Genomic DNA, 23,717 nt, shown 5'->3' on the forward strand with positions numbered 1-23,717 from the left:
AGAAACTATAGTTTCCTCATGAGAAAAAAAAAAGATAATGTATTGATATTCTGAAATATAAATTATAAAATTAGGATCATCTGATGATCTTTTTATTGCCACCACAACCTTTGGACTAGCCAAGTATATCACACCTACTGGGTATTATAATACAGTGAACATATTTGAAAGGTTTATATGGTACAGCAGGAGAACCTAGTGTCTAGTTTGGTTTTCATCAATATCCATGTTACACTACCAAGCTGTTAGCACAGGAATGTTCTCCAGCATCGACTAAACATTATTTATTTTTCTTACAAAGATACAGAGGGGAACAGACAGAACCTTACCTTCCCCACTAACTCATAAAATTACTTGACTTGATTTTTAGCCACAGATATTACTGTGGGCTGAGAAGAGACCCTGGAGCTTAAAGAGATTTTGGCAATTGCTGAAACCCTAGGGCCTTATCTCTAAAAGAATCATATTTCTAATGGCTTGTCAGAGAAAAAAAAAGGTCTTGCCTCTAAAGCTTATCTAAACTATACAAGCTTTTATCAGCAAGCTGTTTTGTGGCATTACTGTATTTTCAAGTGCTTCTGTGCAATCATAGAAGCATATTTGTCTGTTACAGCCTTTGAAAATGAATAATTACGCACTTTCCATTGTGCGCATTGACATTTTCAATACAGCTATGTTACACATGGGGTGTCATGAAAATGCTCACGTAAGCAAAGCAGATGGAGTTTTAGAGAAATTCAGTGTGTCACTTCACAATGCATGGAACAAGGCCAGAGTTCTTTGAACCAGTAAGTTAAGAAATGGAGGAAGTATGGATTAAGGAAAAAAAAGTAACTATTATGAATCTTATTTTATTGTCAATTGTTGTGAGTTTAAAATGTTTAAATGCCCTTTCAAAATAAATTGTCTCACAGTTTCTCTGTACCTTGTTGATGAATCTGTGTATCAGCTGTTGGCAACAAAGAAAGATAACATCCTTTCATAACGTATCCTTTAGTGTATGATGAGAGGTGATGGCTGGGATTAGGTCGGCATTTGTAAACATGGAAGAAGGTTAAGAACATGAGTTCTTCTACTTTAGCATCCCATGTCCAGCAGCAGTCAAAAGCTGCAGGGCCAATAAGAACCAGTAGAGCTTGCTGGCTGATCCAACCTCCAACCATTTGCAGCTCTGGGGATTCCTGGGAAAAATGTGATTCCCATGTAATTAATAATCTTTAATGCTTCCATTCATGAACTTGACCAGCCTGCACTTGAAGCTAAGAAAATTTTAACTATACATACACTGACTTCACAAAGATATCTACCGCACAGTTACCAGTTGTGAAAATAATTGTTTCTTTTTACATTGTCCTAGGTAAATTACAAGAAAAATCAAGAGATCACGTAACCTCTGCATCAGGCTTAGAAGGAGAATGTAATATATTAGTGGCAGGATAAATATTTTTGGCTTTAAATACAACTAGAATTCTCTAAGAAGTTTTCAGTTTATAGGGATATAAGGCATGAAACAAATATATTGCTGAGCAGTTAGAGCAAGTTCTCAGAATATGCATATACTCATTAACAACTGTGTATGGTAAACAGCAAACCATTATAATTTACGTCTGACTTGATGGCTGAAAGTGGCTGTTGTTTTTATAAATCATGAATTTTCTAAAATTCTCAAAATGTGCTTTTGCAGTTTGTCTTAATATATTCATGTTACTTCCTATGTGATATTTACACTTTTTACATGCACAATTAATAAACTCAAATAAAAAAAAAAGTGATACATACATTAAGATAAATTTGAGAAGCATTATTTCTATGTATTTCTATTATGTCATGCATATAAGAAACACAAAGAGAAAGGGTATTCCTTTAATCTAAATGTATAAGTGATAATATTCAGGTATTTTAAATAAAATTACTTTTCTCCTTTAAATGTTATGATTATTTTTTTTAATGAAGGAAAGGTGTAATATGCATATCAACCTGATTGAACTGGTGAACTTGAGAAATAGACTTATTTGCCCATTGCTGGACAAAAAAAAAGACAGAAGCAAAGTAAAGAAACAAACCACTGACTTCCATTTCAGACACACTCTTCCCAGGACTAAATGTGAATCTCTCTCATATGTCATGTGCATTCTAAAGTATTTTTTCCCAAAGAGAAACTCTGGAAAATGTTAATAAAAGTCCACTCTTTGCTTTAGATGAGAGCAATTAAGACAATTGGAAAAGGAAGATAGACAATTGCCAACAAAAATTCTAAGTTTGTACACGCTGACATGAGCGTATTTTCCTTGGTTCTTGTTAAAAAATCTGGAATACATAGAAACAATGCACACAGTGTTCCCATATATGTCTGGCATGCATTTCTTCAAATTTTCCTGTAAGTCTTTATGAAGAGTGTAAGTTCTTTGTCCCTCCTTTTTACTGTTAGCCTTGTTGCTGCAGGGCTGTTTGCTCATCTCCCGCATCTTCACTCATTGTCTTGGTAGAATCTCCAGCAACATACCAGGAACTTTGTCTGGTCCCAAATCCTGAGTTCTTCTTCTGTCTTTTTACTCTGAAATGAAATTTTTTAAAAAGTGTGACCACAACACTAAGCAGAAAAGCGAGTTTAAGTTTAAAACGATCACAGATCAAATTTCTTCTAAGACAAAGGTTTCAGTAGGAGACAGTAGAATTTAGATGAGAAAATCTTTCAGTATTGTTAACTTTATAGTACACATTGGATTCTTTTTCAACTGATTCCTTAATAAAGGAGAAAAAAAGTATAGGGTTTCAGAGCAATTACTTGGAATTGTCTTTCACAGTGAGAGGCAGGCAATACTTGCTTGCTTCACTTTTGATGACTAGGAGCCATTATTTATTGACTGACAGTTCTGAACAGCCGTATTATTGCTGTTCAAGATATATTTAAAGCACTTACGTATAACTTAATAGTCTTTTTATTGGAAGAAGGGAAAGTGAAGAATAGTGAAAAAGATCAAAAATATCTCAAACCCCTTACTTGAACAAATTCTAGCCACTAGTGCAGTATAATGTCTTCATATTACATGAATAACAATAGGGAGAGTTTATTTACAAAAACATAATCATCATCAAGATTATCATTAAAACATAATCATGCTTAAAAATACATTATTTTTTATAAATTTGGGGTTGATAAATCACATTCTCAGTAACAATGTGCAGCAGAACAACAACATCCACGCAAGCTGCACACCAGAAACAGGTTATTACGCCCTCCAGAATTCAGAACACAGTGAACAGACAGTAGCCCTGAACAGAACAATGCAGATTTAGCAAGATTTAGGACCTTAAGTACTGCCCAAAGTAGGTACACTACAAAGTGACCCAAGAAAACTGCATGTAAGAATGAATAATTCCTGGCAGATCTAAACTGTTTCTGTATATTACTAGTTTTTTGTCTCATCCATGGTTAACTGAGTTTAGGGGCATACATCTCCAATTCTCTCCATGTCATCTTGAACTTTCATTGAAATCCTAGCGCAAACCATAGTGCAATTCCTGTGTTTCTTGTCTTTTCTACAGGAACAGGTTTTCAGAAAAGGGAGTTCATAAACCATCGTTTCAGTCTTGACTCTGGGACCCTAAAAGTCTTGTGAGCAAGTTCTGAACATGTCAAGGAATCTGAGAGTTTTCACTGAACTGTGGAACATGGTGGTCCCCGGTTACTTCTTCGTAGCTAGAACCCAGCTCCTGGCAGTGTCAACGGGTCGGTCATGCCATTATGCATACACATCTAATCTAATCTGCCTACTATTTGGAAAACAACTGTGTTCTTAGAAAAACCCAGCATCTCATGTCAAAATCACTCTGGGTTAAGTAAGCTGCCAAAGTGTAGAAGCCTTTGAGTTAATGTAGCAATATCACTGCTTACAGTGCCACAGACCCCATGATGCTCCTGTCTACTGATGAACATGCCCACTAATCATTCCAGATACAGACTGGTTGCCAAGCCCCACAGCAGTAAGAATCAATAAGCTGGCAAATTCCTCACCCTGCTGGATACACAAGATTAGGCTGGTCAGAAACTTATTTGTCATTACCAAATTTCACTGGAATTTTTTTGAAAAAGAAGGCTTTTTCCTTTTTAATTACCTTAATTTAATGATTTCAAATAATAATTTTGCCTTATTAAAAATTATAGATAAATTCTATTAACAACTCTTTGTTATTAAAAACACTTATGTGAATATATTGGTGCAATATCACTTCTAGTTCTTTCGTTTTCCATTCATTTAACTAATCTAAAACATATTGATATAAACTAAAAATAAAATCCCTAAAACTAATAGCTGAAAGAGTTCTAAATTAAATTTAAAGAAAGTAAACTAAATATATATGAAAAATGTTAGTAACTGGTGGCTATGGGCTTAAGTTACCTCTTGTTCCCTGAGAATACACATAGGAAATTTTCAAGACAAATAGAGCTACTTGTTTTTAAAGTATTTCTTAAACATTGTAGAAACACTTAGTCTGGTGTTTCTAGATGTCATGTTAGTCTGTCTAACATCTGATCTTTTTTTCTGATCTCTATTTCATAATCAAATTAATGCAGTTACACATACGAGCTACTAAAAACAGTACATGAATACATAGAATGGTAAGCCCTGAGTGTTTATACAAAAGCATACACACTTGCTCAAAATCACTAGCATATAGAAAATCTTATCTAAAAAACTAGTCACAATCTGTAATGAATCACAAAACCTGAGTGCTATTGACAAGCTAATGTACAACAACTTCCTTTCATTTCCATGCTGATTTATAGCAGTCTTCAAACATCTCCTGTACGAATCCCTGACATCACTGCTTTGTGGAAGGGAATTTTGCCAAGGTATAGCTGGGGTATGTAACATGGAAATCAAAAGGGTTTGGCTCAATTGCTCTTCTCTGTTTACAAGATGCAATTCCTTTTAGTAGTTCTGCACTTTTGTGACTTTAATGTGTGTATTCCATGTGATGGTGGTAATTAATAGCTTATTTAAATGTGAACATTTAAGGAGTTTGTGCCATAAAAAAATCAGGGAAATCTTTCCCATTGCTAGTCTGCACCAGCCGTCCTTGACAACCCCTGGCATCTGGGAAGGGATGGGGCAAGAAGTTGTTCTGTTTTGTCCCTCAGCCATGTGAAGGGCACCAGGAGCTGGGTGAAATGGGAAACATGTCTGCTTCCAACTGGAGCGTGCCAAGGTTCCTCAGGGCAGGCAGGGAAGCAGCCAATTGCACGAATGCCCATCCTGGTCGTGCAAGGCCCCGTCAGCTCTGCAACTGCTGATGTTGCTTTAGCTGTCTGTTTTGCCTCACTCAGAGTGAGTCAAAACCCCTCTGTACATGGAAGGACTACACAACTGCATTCCCAGTTACTGCCAGACAGGCACTAAAACTGTGGAAAGCGCAGTAATAAAGGTAATGTGCAACTGCTCTAGAAAGAAAAATAAATAAATAAATAAATAAATAGAGGTACAAATGAATAAGCAAAATAAAATGCATGGGTTTTGAACTGCAGATATATAAGCAAAACATTTTAAAGCCCTTTTCCTAACAGCAGACAAACAGAAAATACTATCAAAATCAGCTAAAAAAATCATGAAAATGTACAGGCGTATAAAAAGGAAGCATACCATATGTCCACCAATATCTAGTACAACAGGAACATTAAGAAAGTCATTAAGATAGTGTCCCCATTGTGCCCAGGTATACAATAACATATGGTACATTTCCTGCTTCACTGTGCATTTCCTTGCTTTCATTGTTTAGCATCACTAATTGAGAGCTCAATTAATATAGGTTGTGTGTGCATTTCTCTGTAGAATATTTTAAAATTCTTCATTGCTGCTTAAAATCAATCTTTTTTTAGTGCAAGTGCACAATAAGTATTAACATAAGGAAGGATTTTTTTCCAAACCTTAATTAAATGGAAGACCTAGATAGAATTATTTTAAGGTAGGTACACATGACACTCAAATTATTATTGTCGTCTTATTTAAATCCTCACTCAATTTGCTGTAATGATGCTACAGAGAGACATTACAAGGTTGTTGATGGTTTTAATCAATGGAGACTTCCCAAGGACAGATGTGGGTATCTCTCAGGAGCACAGATTAGAGGCAAAACAGTAAGGGACTAATGTAGCAGTGTTAAAGATAATACAAAAAGAAATAGAAGGTGTTTATGTACTGTAAACCTGTGCATGTGGAGAAGAGAGGGAAACCAAGATTTTTCTCCTTCATGGATATTTATTCTCAAAAATCTAAAGAAGATTAAGGAATCTCAGGATTCCCCCAAAACAAGATGAAAATTATTTATAAGACACATTGTCTCTCTCTTTTGTATTTACAGATTCCACATGCCTCCAAGAAGAGTGGAACTTTCCCACAGTAGCTCAATACTACCAAGGTTCCTATTTCAGGACTCCTTATGGAAAAGAAGAAAAAAAAAGTTCTCTTCTCAAAGAAGTATTGTTAATTATCTTATCTGCCTTTCTAAAAGATTCACATACTATTTCATGAAGTTGATATAGAAAATGAAATTAGAATGACAGTAAAAAAAATGCCATCAAATTCTCAAATGTTTGCATCAGGAATGTTTAGATCAAATAACTGATTAGACCAAAAAGCTAATATCCTGAATACTTAATTTTAAAAGATAAAAGGTGAGAGTTCATTTAATAATAAATAATAAACATAAGTCCAGATCCACTAGTATCTGCCATTTACTGTCCTACCCATGACAGTGGTGCTATGCATTACTATCTGAAAAATCATGCATAGTTGATTTCCAAGTGTGGATGGAGAAAGAAAGGAAACTATTACAAGCTTGAGTTAATATCTTCAATGGTATAAACTATACCTCACTTTTAGACATTTATTAATGCCCAAAATAATAAATATTCTGAGTAATAAATAGTAGCATAGATTTATGTCAGCTTCTGATTTCATTGAAACATATTTTCCATTTACCATTAGGGGACTGTTACAGACCATGAGTGAACATAGAGATGTTGAATTAGGTTTCATATCTTTACAAGGCAGAAATTGCTTAGACCCCATGTAAACTCATCCACTATGCGATTCCAATCTCTAAAAATACTATATAGGCTCTCAAATAGTATGACTTTTTCTTTAAATGTCGTGTTTCCTTAAGAGCCACAAGACCTCATGTAATGCTTTTCTGTATTTCTCATTCAACTAATTTTACTTCCTTGGAACTCAGGCAAAATTACACTTTTGATTTTCCTTATAAGAAAAGGTCTCTGTTTTGTCCTATAATTATATTCCCTTCTAGTGTCAAAATTTGTCTCAGAATGAATTTCCCTGGTGCATTTCTGGGTACAACGTATTACAATAGCTACCACTTAAATTTACATTCAATATTTTCCCTAGGGTAGAACATGACAAAAATGATAATTTTGTTCAAACTTTTGCTACTGCAAACTAGAAACAACACTTTGCAACTGGATCACAGTAGTCATATGGGTCAGAACCTGAAATTATTATTTCTGGAGATTAAATATGTTAAGTGTGTCACCCACTTTAAGCACTTTAAGAATGGCAGAGGATGAACACTACACATTGGGTACCTAACAGAGAAGGACTCCTTCAAATGCCCATTCATAAATTCAGGTCTTGTTAACAGCAAGATTTTCCAAAAGAAAAAACATTCCCATTTATAACATAACAATTTCACCATTCTGGCATATAATAAGAATTAAGATGACCTTTAAAAGGTCTGTTTTTTCTTATTTTTTTTTCCTTAATTCTGAGATGATCACATGTATTTGCTCAGTTGACTTTGCATAATAACATCTTTCTTCAATTCTGATATTTTAGAATCTGATCATACCAGGTTATGGCATGCCCAAATAAAATCACTTTTCTGAAGAAAATGTTTCCTTTCAGCTACAAGATAGAAGAAAAAATCTATCCACTCACCCCAACAAAATGGACACAAGAAATAAATAATTTCAGCTTTTAGGGAACTGACAGTAACTTTCTGGCTTTTCTAGCTTTGGGTTTTAGAATACTCTGAACCTACTGGAATGAACCAGAATAACCATATCATCAGCTTTTACCATGAAAGAATTCAGAAAAAAGTACACTTTTCATTACTTGCTTGAAAATGCTTTGTTTTTCTATGTTCATCACTATTTATCAGTCTCATGTAATTGTGCCGATAATATGTAATTCCTTGCATATTACAATATAAGAACAGAAAATGCCCTTATATTTGAATACAAAGCATACTTCAGCTCTTTTGCTACTGCTAAGCATACATTAGGGCTAAATACAAATTGTTTTTGACATTTTTCTCTGCAAATTGTTGTGTTTGACATTTGTATTGCAAGCACTCAAAGTTTAAATACATTTAAAAGTAAAAATTGAAAAAGAGATGTCAGAAGTATTGAATAGTGATCAACACAATACAATCAATATGTTTTTGGTTTTGTTTTTTTTTTTCCATATGGTCAGGCTAGGGTAAAAAAAACAGCAACCCGTGAACTTTTAGCTAAATGACTGACTTATTGTTAAAGAAAACAATCCGAAGCATACCTGGGAAAGTAGATACTATAAGTGACTATTTTAAGAATTATAAGTACATAGTATAAGACCTATTTGTGTAATGTGCTTTAATATTTCTTTACAAAATACCTTCTGATTTCTGAACACTGAAACAGTTTTTCTAGTCTTACAGAGAAGAAGGTATCAATAATATATACATTCCTTTTTTTTTTCAGAAGTGTGGTTTGCATGGAAAGCTTTTTTGTGGCCATTTTTTTAATAGCTGAAAAAAGGATAAGAAAGTACACTTGGCATAAGCTCTTTCCTCATTCCTTTTTTATATATTAAGATTCACTTTCTACAGTAATATTTTCACCTACATAATCTCCAGGCCAATAAAAAGCATGATCATTTCCCTTCCCAGTAATTACATGGTTGCCAGCTTCAATTTAGTTCCATTTACCCTTTTCAGAATTCTTAACTTTTAACAGTTGCTCAACATGTATCTTCATTACTTTCCTCTTACTTCTTGCAGGTATGAAAGGTATTCAACTCTGTAGCAGACATTAACTTTCCTCTCCTCACCCCCCACCTCCCCCTTATCCACTTCCTACTCCCCATCCAAATTTGTCTTGCAACTAAATGGGCTATCATGTTCAGAATCATGTCAGGTAGGTTCTTTGTTATGTACTGTTTTTTTTCACACTGAAAACACTATACTACACTAATATTTAAACTGAAAATTAAGTTGTCTTCAAAATAAGGAAGAAAAGATGTACACTCAACAAAATAAGCTATTTAATTCCCAAAAAACCTACTTACTATACTGCAGTATCATTCAATATTATGCCTCCTAGTTATAATCATTGAACAAAAATTATATGAGAGTTCTGGGAAGCACTGGAGAGTTCTGCCATACATGCCATACACCATGTTCTCCCTCGGACCATTGCCCAAAACACTGTTCTTCTTTGACAGTATTAAAGTCTGATATCTCTTGAACCGGCTGGAGTAGAAACAAATACTGTGCAGCGCTGCTGTGCTGCGATTATGAGCTTCACAACTGTAAAAGCATTTCATTTAAACTTGTAAGGCTGGGAGACAGAATGCGAATGTGCACATTACAATTACTTACTCTGCTCCCTTCCATTCCTCCCAGCTTCAAATTCTGACATGATAGTAGCTACTATCTCATAAGCTGTTAAAGATAGCATGCAGCTAGAAAATTATCTAACTGGAAGTTTGAACCTCGGCTTTCAAATATCACAAAGCGCTAATCTCTAGCTCTGTGGTTTGTAAGGTTGCTGAAATCAACTGGGAGCTGAAGTGTAAAGCAAAAAATGGTGATGGTAATCTGGTGATGTGAAGGTTTCATTATCTTAGGACCTACCATGTCTGATAAAATAGTACAAGTGCTCCCAGGACCAGTAAAATCATCTTAAGTATGCAAACAGCAGGGGGAAAGCACTGATCCCTAAATGGCAGTAAAGCAGACAAAAACAAAAGCTGACAAAGAGCAGATAAAGACAAGACGTAAACCACAATTAGATAAGATATGGAGCGCTCTTCCTTTTTTTCTTTGTCCATTTTTTGTACCAATGTTTTAATTATTTACTAATGTGTTAGAATAACAAATTGCTATTTATGTTTTTGGTAAGAAGAGATGCCTGATCTCAGTTACATTCATAATGTACCCAATTCTCAATACAGTTCAGGACAAGTTGACCTATTATCTACAAACTCCTTTGAAAAGTCTGATTTTAGAGTCTGTGATTGTGACAGTGCCAGAACCGGCTGTGTTTCTATTGTCTATTTTTCTGGTACACCTCCAGCATTCAAAACCATTGTACCAGGAATGTTTGAGGATACATTCCCTCTCAATACTTTCAGGATGCTTTTATTGGCTTCTTGCCCAGCAATTCAGATAATCCCTTTTGGAATGAGCCAATACACTCTGCCTGAATAACCTGTTAAGGCAGAGTCACAGCAATGACTTGTGACCCTTTGTAGACTCTCTCCAGTACATCCGTGTCTTTCTTATACTGGGGGCCCACAGCTGAACCCAGCAATCCTGATGTTGTCTCACTAGTGCTGAGCAGAGCGAAAGAATGACCTCCCTCAATCTGCTAGTTGTGTGCATTTTAATGTTGTTGGCCTTCATTGTCTTGAGAGTGCAGTGCTCACTCATGGCCAACTTGTTGTCCAACAGGATCCCAGCTCCCTTTCTGCAAAGCTGCTTTTCAGCCAGTCAGACCCAAGTCTGCCCTAGTGCAAGGGATTTTTCCTACCTGAGCGTGGGATTTGGCATTTCCATTTTAACTTTGTGAGATTACTGTCTGCATTTCTCCATCTTCTTGAGGTCCCTCTGAATGACAGCACAACTACCTGGTCTATTAATGACTCTTTCTTGTTTTGTATCAACTGCAAACTTCCTGAGAGCGCATTCTGTCTCATAATCCAGATTATTAGTGAAGTTAAGCAGTACTATCTCCAGTATTGACCCCTGGTGTACATCACTGGTGACTGCCCTGCAGCTGGACTTCATTTCATTAACCACAAATCTTTTAGCCCAGCAGTTCAGCTAATTTTCAGTCCACCTCACTGTTCATTTATTTAGTCTGTCCTGCATCAGACTGTCTATGAGCATGTTATGAGAGACAGCATTGAAAATATTGTGAATGTCAAGGTAAACAACATTCATTGCTCTCCCATCATCCACAAAGCTAAACATTTCATTGTAGAAGGCTATCAGGTTGAACAGGCATAATTTTCCCTTTATAAATCCATGCTGACTGCTTACAACCATCTTTTTGTCCTCAGTATGCTTGGAAATAGTTCCCAGGATTAGCTGTTCTATTACCTTACTGGGGACTAAGGTGGGGCTGCCAGGTCTGTGAATTCCCATATCCACCTTCTCTCCCTTTCTACACAAAAGGCTGTACAAATTGCTGCGCCTATTTGCTGCCTCTGTTATTGATGCTCTCCTCCTCACTTCACTGCTACCTGGTTCTCACATTTGGTCCACAACAATGCCATGCTCAGTTTACCCACCGGCCTCGTGATTCTGTAAATCTCATTCAACCCCCTCTCAGCTCTCTTCAAGTGAAAGAGTCCAAGACTCTTTATTTGAAAAGCAACCTATCCATCCATCCATTTGACCCATGCAGAAGCTGGAGCATATACAACTTTGGTTTTATTGTGTATTTATGTTCAAAAGTGAAGAAAAAAGCGCCATGTAAATATTAAGATGGAATATTAGCAGCTCAAATTATACGTAATTGAGGTTATTTTTTCATCCTCTACAATTTTATTTATAGCTTTCAGGGAAAGAAAAGATCTTATATCTTGAACATTCTTGCTTTCAGTATCAATACAGAAATCTTTTATTATCTCTTTTTTCTCTTTTCCTCCTTCCAAAGATCAAATCTGTCACACTATTCTTTAGATGCCTAAACCCCTCTATTTTTCAAAAATATTACTGAAAAAAAAACCCCAAAAGTTTATCTTTCTATTTATGGCATAAAAAATTAATAGAATATTGGACTGACATGTGATGAAGCTCTTCTGTGACCAGAAACAGAATCCAGCTTTCTGTTATGTTGCTAAACCAGGCATAACTGATTCAATGTATTCTCTTTATTTCCTGAAAATTATGAATCACAGCAGGTGATTTTGAGTGAGCATCATTCTCTTGGGATTAGAAATAACAAATGCAGGGTGAGAAAATTGACTGCAAGGTAGATGTTGTTAGATTTTAGCAGCTCCTACGGGATTTTATAGAATCCATATGATCGTTATAAAGTAAATGACACCACCATAGAATATGTAGAAGTCAGAGGCACATACACTATTTTGCTAAATTTAAGAAACACAAAAAATGAAACCAAAAAAGCTATTCTTTCCATCATATGATTCTGAATTCTGTTCATATGTTTTGTTGTAGGTGCCATATTTGATCAGTTTTGTGCCAGCATAATTCCATTAACTTCATAAACTGATGCATGAAGAGTATTAGAAATTTTCACTGTCAGATTCTAGTAATGGATGATCATGTCACTTTGGTAAAGTAACTCATGGTAGCTCATGGTAGCTCATCTCTTTTGAGTTATATTACATAGAAAATTGAGGGTAATATAATGATATATGAAAATACAGACAGCCGTTTGTTACAAATACATGTATGTGTATGAGTTAGTTTACTTCTGAATAAGAAGACATAGCATTTAATTATTCCTAAACCTGCTTTGAGAAATAACTTTTTTCCCCTGAAAATTGTGAAAAAGCACCACTGACAGCTCCACACTGATGTATCTTTAACATTCATTGAGATATTTTCACAAAACTAACACAAATTCAGAGCATACATAAATAATTTCTGTGGAAGAACTTTTTCAGTTTTAGTAAGAATTTGTAAGTTTTCGTAAGTCTTTCCTCCTTATAACCTGGAAATTTGGAAACAATATACAAATAGTACGAATTATCTTAGCTTATCTTTTACTTTATAGTCTTTCAGCGTGGCACAACTATCACTTGAGAATTTTTATGGCAATTGCCACTGTACTGGGAAGGCAGAAATTCCTTAGTGGCAGTGTCATCTTCAGAATGAAGCACTGAAAGTCCCTCCAAGAGGAATACATTTACAATCTCCAGTTCAAGATGCTGTTTGGCTTAAACTATTTTAAGTGTGTGGGAAGAATATATGCCCAAAACATCCTCCCCCAATCGACTTCTTAGAACCATCTTCTAAGAACTATGAGAACCTTTGAATGCTACATCTTCTCTTTTCTACCCATTTTCTGAATTTTGGAACATATCTCAGCTGAAGCAGGAAAACGATAATGAAATAGTAACTTTGACAAATACTTTACAGGTAATAGTAAAGAAGCACAAGATTATAAGCAGCACAAATGCTGACAGGCCCATGAATATCCTCCTTGCTTCTGTTCATTTTTTGTAGATAAATATATATGTCTGTGTAAGGCACATCATAATGGATACAGAAAAAATACATTAATATTTCTCTGTATAGAAAGGTAGATGAAAAACTGAGTATGTGGAGTTTGAAATAGGCTCAAGAAACAATTTCACACGTCATCATTCAGGATCTCTAAAGGAAGGAGATGAATCGTAGTTGCTCATAGTGATATGGATAACATTTATTCCTTGCCTGCTTCTAACTTGTCTTTCAAAAACAAAAACATACAAATATGAACAACTTGTGTGCACATTTGCATAACTTTTAGTTAAAACAGTGATCTTGAAAGACGTCAAGCATTTTTGAGCAGGAAGAGAATATTTCAATTATTTCTGAATTACTAGACATACCTTTACTATAAATATAAACTAAGAAGTTTAAAAGAAAGATTATTTTTTTCAGCTCCTTTGTATGTTACCTTTTAACTTCTTTATTTATTATCCTCCACTGTAAAATTTGCTATATATACATATATAATTGCAGTCTTTCATATATACTTTCCTATGTATTAGGAAAGTAACCGTATGCACACATCTGATTAAAATCCCATGTAAATCTACATATGAATTTGGTGTGAGTTTTGGACAGGTGGCAAGCTGCCCAGTAGACAACTAGATTTTATTTTTTTTTATATTGTTGATCTAATGTAGCAAAAGAGAATTTTTAGAATGTTTTGTGACTAAAGAAAAGGAGAAAAACCAAAACAACAATAGCTGGTAATCTTAAAGTGAAAATTTACAGAGAAGGCTTCTGGAATAATTATTTCCTATCAGTCTTTATGTAGCAGAATAGAACCATTCAAAATGGGGTGTTGCACAAAATCCAGAAAATGTTATCAAAAAAATGTAATAAGAAAACCTTGTGATGTGGAAAAATCCCCAGTGTAATGGAATTAACGATGGAAACCAATGAAGGTTGTAAATATATGCCTATAAAGATGATAGTTTCAGGTCAGTGAAGTGACTGTGAAATCAATTCAGTGAAAAGTGATCATCAGACTGTCAGTATTCAAAAAAGAAGAAAATAGCTAACTTATTATTAGTTAAAGACAAGTAGATTCTAAATAATCTGAAGGCAAGACTGGAAGTAGAAAACTTCTGAATTATTCCACTTAGAAAACTAATTGGGATTTTTTAGTTTTCCCATCACTTTTTCAGTGAGAACATGTTGCTTTCTTTCTTGAAAGAGAAAAAGTTGTTAATTATGCAGAATTTGAAAAGTGATAAGATAATATAACAATACTCTGGAACAGTAACAAAAAAAAAAGTGAACTATTAAAAAGAAATAGAGAACACAATAGTTATTGTGCTACCATATTATTCCAATAAAACGACCACATCTGGAATACTGAATATAATATTTACTGTGTCTGAGAGGAAATGACACAAACCAGGAAACGATTTGACGAACAACAACTATGTAAACAAATGTAGGGGATGGCTTCCACAGGGAAGGTGACTAAACAAACTTCAGGATTCATATGATGAAGCGAACAGAAACAGGTCACAATTTCTAACAGTACAGAAAGTAGGGAGCATCAAATGAAACCAGCAAAGGCAGATTTGGTGCAAGAAAGAATAACTTAACAGAATACAATTAAGTCTTGAGACCTCTTGTAGTGGGTAGTTACAAAAGCCTCACAGGGCTCCAGAAAGCTATTGAACAATTTAATAGAAGAAAACTCAATATAAGCCTTAAAAGGTACCATCTCTGACTGAGGAGTCCTTGACCTTGATTTTCCTGGGATGTATGTCTACCTGTCTGCTTTGCTTTTACAGTCTTACACAAATCCATTTTTGTCCACCACCAGAAACAGGATACCAGTTTAGATGGAACTTTGTGTGGTATTATTCTATTATACTCACTAAACATTAAAGAGCATACAGAACAACATTTGAAATTAAGATTTTTATTTTAAGACACATATTTATGGTTGCATCAGAAGAATTATAAATGTGAAATGCACTCTGCTAGGACTTGGAGGACGTTTTGCTTCAGATGTTTTTTTTCTCTGACTGTATTTAAGACACGTAGCCTTACTGACGAGAACCTTTCAGACTTATAAGCATGGGCTTCTATTCTACATGAAATTAGTAGCAGTGTCTCAAAGTGCAGAAAAAGAGAGCATAAAGTTCAGTGTTTTGTGGTTTAGATTGTGACTTCTCTCTGTCCAGTAAAACCCAGTGGTATTTTGCATGTATTTTGACTTACAGGATGAGATAAAATTACAGTTTCTCCTTTGGGAGACATCAGGCTATCTTCACCTTTATATTTCACTGCAATCAATGTTAATTCTCATGTAAATATGATGAATTTGAGTAATTTGGATAATTATAATATATTTTATTTCCTTTTTGAGATTACATCTGGCCTACCAAAATGACAAAATAACATCTTATTTCTCACTTAAGAATTAAAATCCATTAGAATAGTACTGGACTCCAACAAAGCTGCAAAATATGTAGAAGTAGAAGCATTACAACTCTCTTGCAACTTTGCTATATGTGCTCCAGTTTCACACAACATAGCTCATTTGGCACAAATTTTGCAATATTGCCTCTTTAGCTCTACATTTTCTCATCATTCCATCAGAAGATATTTCATTTTTCATATCTTGTGAAACCAGCTTTAGCTACAACTTCCTCCTTTAGCTACAACATGACACTAGATTGTAGAAGTAGATCTTCTAGGTACTTATGAAAATAATTAATCATTCAAATGAAAGGTTTCCAGGACCATCTGCAAAGTGCATTATTGCTTATAAATCCCAGCAGTTTGTCAGGCATCAATTTTTAAGTAGTGTACCTCTTTGATGCTACTTTGCACATTCTCACTTTTCTATTGTGCCTCTTTGTTGCAACTGTATCAATTAATTTCTTAATTATTCTGAATTCATGAACTTTGCAACAAATTACAAGCTTTCTGGTAGTTCAGTTCTTGGTAGAAGTGTTAATTTTTCATTTAACTCTCAAACACAAAATTTTTTGTGCTTCAGAATAATTCCGATTTTTCTGTTTAAACTTACAATAAAGAATACACATTTATATTTACTAATTGGCTTCTTAAATGAAATAACATCAAAAACTCATTTGTGTGTGTCAAGTAAACAGGTTGGCTTAAATTTTGAAAATTTGGACTTCTTCAAAACCTAAACATTGATCATCTGTTTTCCTCATACTTAGGCCAGTGATTGTACTCAAAAGTAACTTTACTACAGCTACTGCTGTGACGAGGTGATAGCACACCCTGGTGAGTTTTCTCAGTTCGTATTATGTGAGACTTGTCATATAATTTTAATTGGTAATAATGTTCACTACAGATCTGTGACGATGCTTCAAAAATTGCCCATGTTTTCTGTTGGCTGCTATAAATACCTTTAAACATTCCCCCAGTGTGGGCAAGCAGACAAAATCAATTATTTAAAAGCATCTCAGAAGCTTCTTTCAAGAAAAATGAGTAACATACACTAATATTTTTTTGCAAGTGACAGTAAATGCAAATCACAGCAGGAGGCTTTCAAGTGTGGAGCTGATGGATGACAAACATGTTACCCTAAAAAAGTGTATGCAATGTAAGCTTTAACTTTTTGGAAATATTGTTGAAAGAAGCTATCTCATAAAAATGCTTCACATTGTCATCTGAAAATTAGAAGAAAGTGATGACTCTGGTCTCCAGAATAAAATACGACTGAAATATGTGCTGAGAAGTGATAAGCACATCTAAAAGATTTAATTAAAGCTCTCAGGAATAAAGAAAAGAGCAACTGACACAGAAACTGTCATGACAAATTATTTGTTGAGGAATCTTTAAGAACTGGAAAATACACAGCCGACCACAAAAAAATATTTTAAAAACTCTTACTGAAGACAATTAGCTATTCTAGGCCATGATACACATTTATAATGTTCAGTATAAGGTCATTCACTTTGATGCATTCAGAAAAGTTGAAATTTGAAATGATTTGTGAAAGTGTCTTTCTTTTATAACTGGTATGCAACCGGTGTGGATCTTTAAGAAACTTCTCCATAAAATTACATTTAATGATTATAATATTTAGTATCAGCAGTAAAGCACTTGGCTATTTAATTACCAAGCTAGAATGTCTATTAATCATTCTACAAATGGTGTTTGTGTGTAGTGACATAACAATTTCTGGAAAGATCAATGACTCATTTTAAGAACAATTATGGTGATACTCCACCTTTTTTTGAATCCTATATTTAACACAATCATGCAGTACTTCAGGTTAGCTTTCAGAATAAAACACTGATTATCTCTACTTTATACAATAATCACTGAATTAATTCAATCCCATTGAAAAAATGGGTTATTACCATCAATAAGAAGCTTAAGAAAAAAAGAAAAATCATATTTGGAATCTAATTGTTTGTTGCCTTAAAAAATGTTAGCAATTTTATCAAATACTTGCTTCACTAATAACCTCGTCACTTCTAAATAATAAAGTGAAATAGAAAGGACGCAGCTTGTTCATGAAATCGTATGTCACATTTTTCCTTTTGGATCACTTACAGAATGATGTTAAAATGCCTGTGTTTACGGGGTGGGTATTTAGTTCAGATACAAAATACAAAAGAAGATAATGTTAAGAAAACTTTCTTTGCAGATAAGTAGATAATAATATATATATATACACTTTTGATATTTGAGATAATCAGCATAAAAATATGCTCATATATTGAATTTATCCATACCTGTAAGAAGCAACATGGGTGATGCTGTAGGCATTACTACATTGTCAGTCACAATGAAAAAAAATGGACTTGGATTATCGGATTACTAAATATTAATTTCTAATATAGAAAGTTACTTCTGTGCTGACATTAAATCACTAGCATAAACGGTTCAGCAACTTCTGAAGCTTTAAAGAAACCGATGAAAACTGCATATAAGAGGGGGTAAGTGCAGAGAAGCAGGCTATAATTTCAACAGATTACCAATAGAAAACTATTGCTTGGCTTTCCAACATATTAGAGAGGGCAAACGCAATTATAGTGCGTTCTATGCAACTCAAAGAGCATGGAAACTCTCTTTCTGTTTTGTTCCTCTAAACATTCATAAATAATTCATCTACCATCTCCTTACATTTGCTTCTCTGCAGGTACTATTAAACATCAGAAAACTAAAAATTAGTGATAAGGAGACTTTTTTAAGAGATTGTATACATGCAAACAACACAGCAATGTCTTATGAAATGCCTGCTCAAAATCAGCCTGCATTTTTAAATTTTAGAAATACCATGCAAAAATATTTTGCGCAAGTGTGTTTCTCATTTTCAAAGAGCTCTAAGTGAAAGTATTCGAAAAGAATGGGAACTTAGCTCAGATATTTTCAAATTAAATAAAAAGAAGTAAAAAAGAAGCAAAATTCATAATTTCTTTCCTTAATTGATTTCTTAAGTGAATTAAAGACCTGGGGAAAAGCATTTTTCCATCTGCATCTGACAGGTAATTCCTCATAAACGCTATGAATGAAAACAAGTTATTCAACCTCTCAATAAATATGTCATGAGATAAATTAATTGCTGATGTCAATTTAGAAAACAGATTCAGTTTTGAGAATGAAGGATAAAGAAAATATATTTAATTTTGAATTTGAACTTTCTGGAAGACTGATTCTAAAGCTGTAGAATGCACACCAATCAGATTTTACATTTTTTGGGCTTTGTCACTTCCAAATCGCAAGATTTATCCCAAGGTATAAATCAAGCTTTACGTTATTGAAACCTTCACCTTTTGTCATTCCCTGAATAGTAGGATCTGTTTAAATACATACTTCTTTTTAGCAGAAAGTGTTACTTAAACGATTATTTCAATACTTATTCTATAGGTTTGTTGCTTAATGTTGTTGGTAAGCTAACCAAGTATATAATTTTAATTAAGCTTTTTTTCTTCCTCCTCTGTGTGTAAATATCTGAGGAAATAGGATCAAATCCTCATTGAAGGCTTTTATCCTGTAAACACAAAACATGGAAGGAAAGCAAACTCAGAGTAATTAATATCTAAATATTGGCTGAACATCAACATTTGATGGCTATTAAGGAAGCAAGTTTTCAGTGAAAGAAGGTTTAACTAGATCAAATAAGACCACTGCCCCTGTAAGCATTTGAATAATTAATTTTTCATATAGTCTGAAACCTGGAACCTTATTCCCAGGTGCTAAATTTCATTTCAAGAAGTGAAAATGTTATATATTCTTTTCAAACTGTTCTTCCATGGGGGTAAATCGTACACTTCCAATAAAGAACTGAATTACACTGGGTAGCTGATTCACAAGATCACAGACTGGAAGTTAAGAGGTCCCTTAATACAGACAAAACTCATATTTTAGTTCTTTCAATCCTATATAATAAAAAGTTAATTTTCTTCAGAAAAGATGGAGATATTAATCAGTTTAATCAGATCAGTCATTCTGAAAAGTCAAATCTGCATTCCCCTCCTCCCTTGCTCTTGGAAGACATACTGTTACTGGCAAAAAGACAGACGAAGAATTTGTCTCCACAGCCATTTTGGGTAGAAAGATGTGATAGAGAACTGCAGATTTTGTCCTCCCATCAGCACAGGGAAAAATTAAAAATTCAACTTGTGGAGGAAATGTATCATGGAAAAGTAAGACTTATGGCTAGGCTTCCTATTGCCTGTTGATACGAAACATATAGAGGTGTATGGTTGCAAAATCAAACATCTCAAAGGCTAAAAATTACATAAATGAGATCCCCAACATTTTAGTGCAAACAAATTATACAGTCTTATATGCATGGTTGAAGACTATTTCCCTATTCCCATCTGCCCCGTTAATCACCCTTTGCTGCTCCTACTCTCCCTCTGTCCCATCTCCTCGTACTATCTGATTCTTTTGGTTTTTTCCTTCCTATTTTGCCCCTGTCCCCAGTTCCTCCACTCTGCACCATGTTGGGCCCAGCCCTGCTGCTCTTTGCCATCTCAGCCATGCTGCTCTTCCTCAAGGTGTGGTTGTCAGAGGTGGGGTGTTGCAGACACAGAGCAGAAACTGCCCCAAAACACGGCCGCTTCCAGATGTCCTCTGCGGCTGGAAGGAGCGGTTCTAGCAAATATTGTATTACCTTGTGAGTCAGCATGATGCATGCCAGGTACACAGAGAAGCTATGAAGCATTTTCCTGCAAAACTCTAAGAAGTCTCTGATGAATGTGGGAAATTGATTTCCACAGGCTTCATCAGAACATTCAAGTTTTCATGGGGGAAAGAAAAAGGCATATACCTGATGGCAGAATAATCCATCTGCCTTATTTAAAGTCCCTACTCCAAAGCATTATGAGTGAAAAAGTTTAAATTTAAGAATTATTTTAACATGAACAAATCAGTGTATTTTTCTGGAGGCTGCCAAACCCTTATAGCAGCTTTATATAGCTGTATACACACACGGGCACATACACATACACATAACTTCAGGCCATCCAGGGCAACGTAATGCTCTACCATAGAGATGACAGACAAAGGGTTTTAATTGTTACTATTATCATCATATCCAGGTACAATGACTGCTACAAGCATAAACTGTTTGTTAAGCAAATCAATGTAAAAATTATGTCAGTTTCTGTATAAAAGCAATCACAGGAGATTTTGAAAACAGAAGTTAAACCTTATAAGAGTTTGATCCATCCAACGTTCTGAATATCAAAATTGGTCCCTCCTGTTGTCTATGAGCTGGTCATGCATGCTATTCTGCTGAAGCAGAGCTTTTCAGCATTTATGGGTACATTTTTACTGATATGCACAGGGAAGTTGTTGTGAAATTCTCTTTGTTACCAGGAGGTTCTTTTCTAATCTACTAAACACAGAAATAAAACTCTACTCATTGCACAACTGCATTTTTCATTAATTTCAGAGAGCTGCAGGTTTCTTAATAGCCTCCATGGCCTCCTCTGGTTAAAAGTCTAAAGTGATCACAGGAGCTAAAATCTTGTCATCCTTCCAGTGTAACCTGCAGAAGAGGAGGACATGAAGCTATGCTGTGCTTTCCAGTGTGCAATAAAACCCACACTTACGTTGTCACTGGTGAAATTAGAATGGGAAGAACTAAGATAATAGCAATGTTGAGTCATGTATTTCCAAAGAGAGGAATTGATTTTGAAGGGGAAAACCCAGCATTTTCCTGTTCAGCCACTTTGAAAAGCAAATACACGTCATATTATATTCTTCCAAAAACCATATCTATATTTTATCTCATTGGCCAGTCCAGTCCAAACCATGACAACTGTATTATAACATGCATTTGGGTACTATTCTAATTCATTTGGAGATCTAGGTAAAAATGGCACAATCTAAGTAAAGGGTGCAAGTTCACAGGCTTCAAGAGACACCACAGGCATGGAACAAATCAGAATGCAGACATTATGGCCACAAGAATATAGTAGAAAGAGCAACAATGGAAACAGAAATGTAAGTGTTCAGCATATAGACAGCATGTGGTGTGTAGCGTAGATAATGGGAAGCCTTTCATGTAACAGTAGAGGCTTGCTTGCTTTCTGGAAGCTGTATCCATAAAAATAGGAACATATGCAATGTGACTTTAACATAACACTGGTGAGATACACGAACTGTGGAAGCAAGCTAGCTACTATTCAAATAAGAAAATTGCAACTCCACACCCCACAACTCTACACTTGTGTCTCTGTACAGAATTTGTACCTCATCTCCAGGTTATGAAGGATTTTTAGTTAAGGTAAAGTGATGCGCAGCTCCAAAACAGGAAGCATCTTGGATTGGTGCAGCATGCAACCAGATAAGGCTTCCTTTAAAACACTGACCTCTGAGGACATTATACAGAGATGTCAAAGCTGTGTGCCAGTTATGCTGTAAATTTCTTGGCCGATAGATATGAATACAGTCTAATGATATATATGGTCTAAACAATATTTTTTTTTCTTCATTCACATTCATTTTAATCTTGCAGAACCATGAGACAGATAATACAAGCTGAATCAGAACAAAAGATAAAAATCAGGGACTTCAATGAAGAAAGAAAGCAGTAAGACTCCCCGTGGAACAGGTCAAGGCTCCTTGGTGGTCTGTGTGGCAGCAGGAGTCAGCCTTGGCATACAAAAAGGGGATGGGGGATGGAAAAAGCATTACCGGTTATGCTGTTTTGCATGGACTGTTTCATCAATTTGCCTTTGGCCATGCAGCAGATGTGCAGTCTGAGCAGAAGCTATTAGAATATATCATGAAGATGGCCCAATTGAATGCAATACTCATCTAACTGCGGTGCCAGCTAGTGAGATTCTAGCTCTGTAAGGTGAGAATAAGGCATATCCCAGGAAAAGCAGTACTGTTGCCAGATGCAGTAACCAACTTCAGAATACCACACAGATGGCTCTTTGGAACAGAAAAGACATGCTTATGTGCTGCCATACCTTTGCTTGTGGGTCTGGGAGGCCCAGAAACCTGAGACCCAGCTCAGCAGGATGAGATGCTATAGAGAGCAAAACAATTCATGCTCTAGAGATTGTCTAGACGACAAGTAATCACATAAAAAATTAACTGTGAAGGAAAGGTATAATTGTGTATACAAGGAAGTAAAACATGAATTCTAAAATACAGGAAGTTCCTTAAAAAAGAATAATAGGGTAATACTTGAGAAGCCAATCTTCAACTGTATAAGGAACTCAGATTTGCGAAGAGTGAATGACAACAGAATACAACACTTTTTGTATAATACTCAGGAAGTGTCTGATTATGTTTCTTTCCGCCTTTCTGGTCTCTAGAAATGTATGAATCGGACTATAATAATATAATGAAGTCAAAGAATGAGGGTAAAGAAAGGCTTTGATATATTGTATTAGTTCCTTTTGTACTTTGCTCTTTCAATAATAAGTTTGTGCAACGAAGCCTTGACCAGGTGGAAAAGTCCCACATGAAAGACAAAGCTCATAGATCTTGTAATAACACATGTAGTAAAGGAATATGCAAGAAAGAGTTATTCGTAAAGCTCTGACATGTTGATAGTGATAGTGTATGATCACATCTATTATGGAAAAAAGATAACAATATTTATGTATGGGATAGTTTATTCTTCGTTATTCCCTGCTTCTGCTATTCTCATAGCTACTCAATAATCTGCAATTTTAAATATAACAAGACAAGTTATTTTTCTCAGAGAATATGATATGATGGATTTCAATTTACTATAATTACTTAACCTCCAGTGATTTAGTTATATGTAGAGC

General features: G+C 35.0%; 1 protein-coding gene across 1 annotated transcript in view; it reads right to left on the bottom strand.

The window, feature by feature from the left end:
* Window positions 1–2,042: 2,042 nt before the first annotated feature.
* The window catches only part of CCDC102B (coiled-coil domain containing 102B), a 173,027-nt gene continuing 151,352 nt past the window's right edge, over window positions 2,043–23,717 (bottom strand). Inside the window, exon 6 of the mRNA XM_063323983.1 lies at window positions 2,043–2,554. Within this exon, the coding sequence (XP_063180053.1) occupies window positions 2,468–2,554 (87 nt within the window). The 3' untranslated portion in view covers window positions 2,043–2,467. The remainder of the gene's footprint in view (window positions 2,555–23,717) is intronic.

This window comes from Chroicocephalus ridibundus, chromosome 2 (genome assembly GCF_963924245.1).
Source record: "Chroicocephalus ridibundus chromosome 2, bChrRid1.1, whole genome shotgun sequence".
Taxonomy (NCBI): domain Eukaryota; kingdom Metazoa; phylum Chordata; class Aves; order Charadriiformes; family Laridae; genus Chroicocephalus; species Chroicocephalus ridibundus.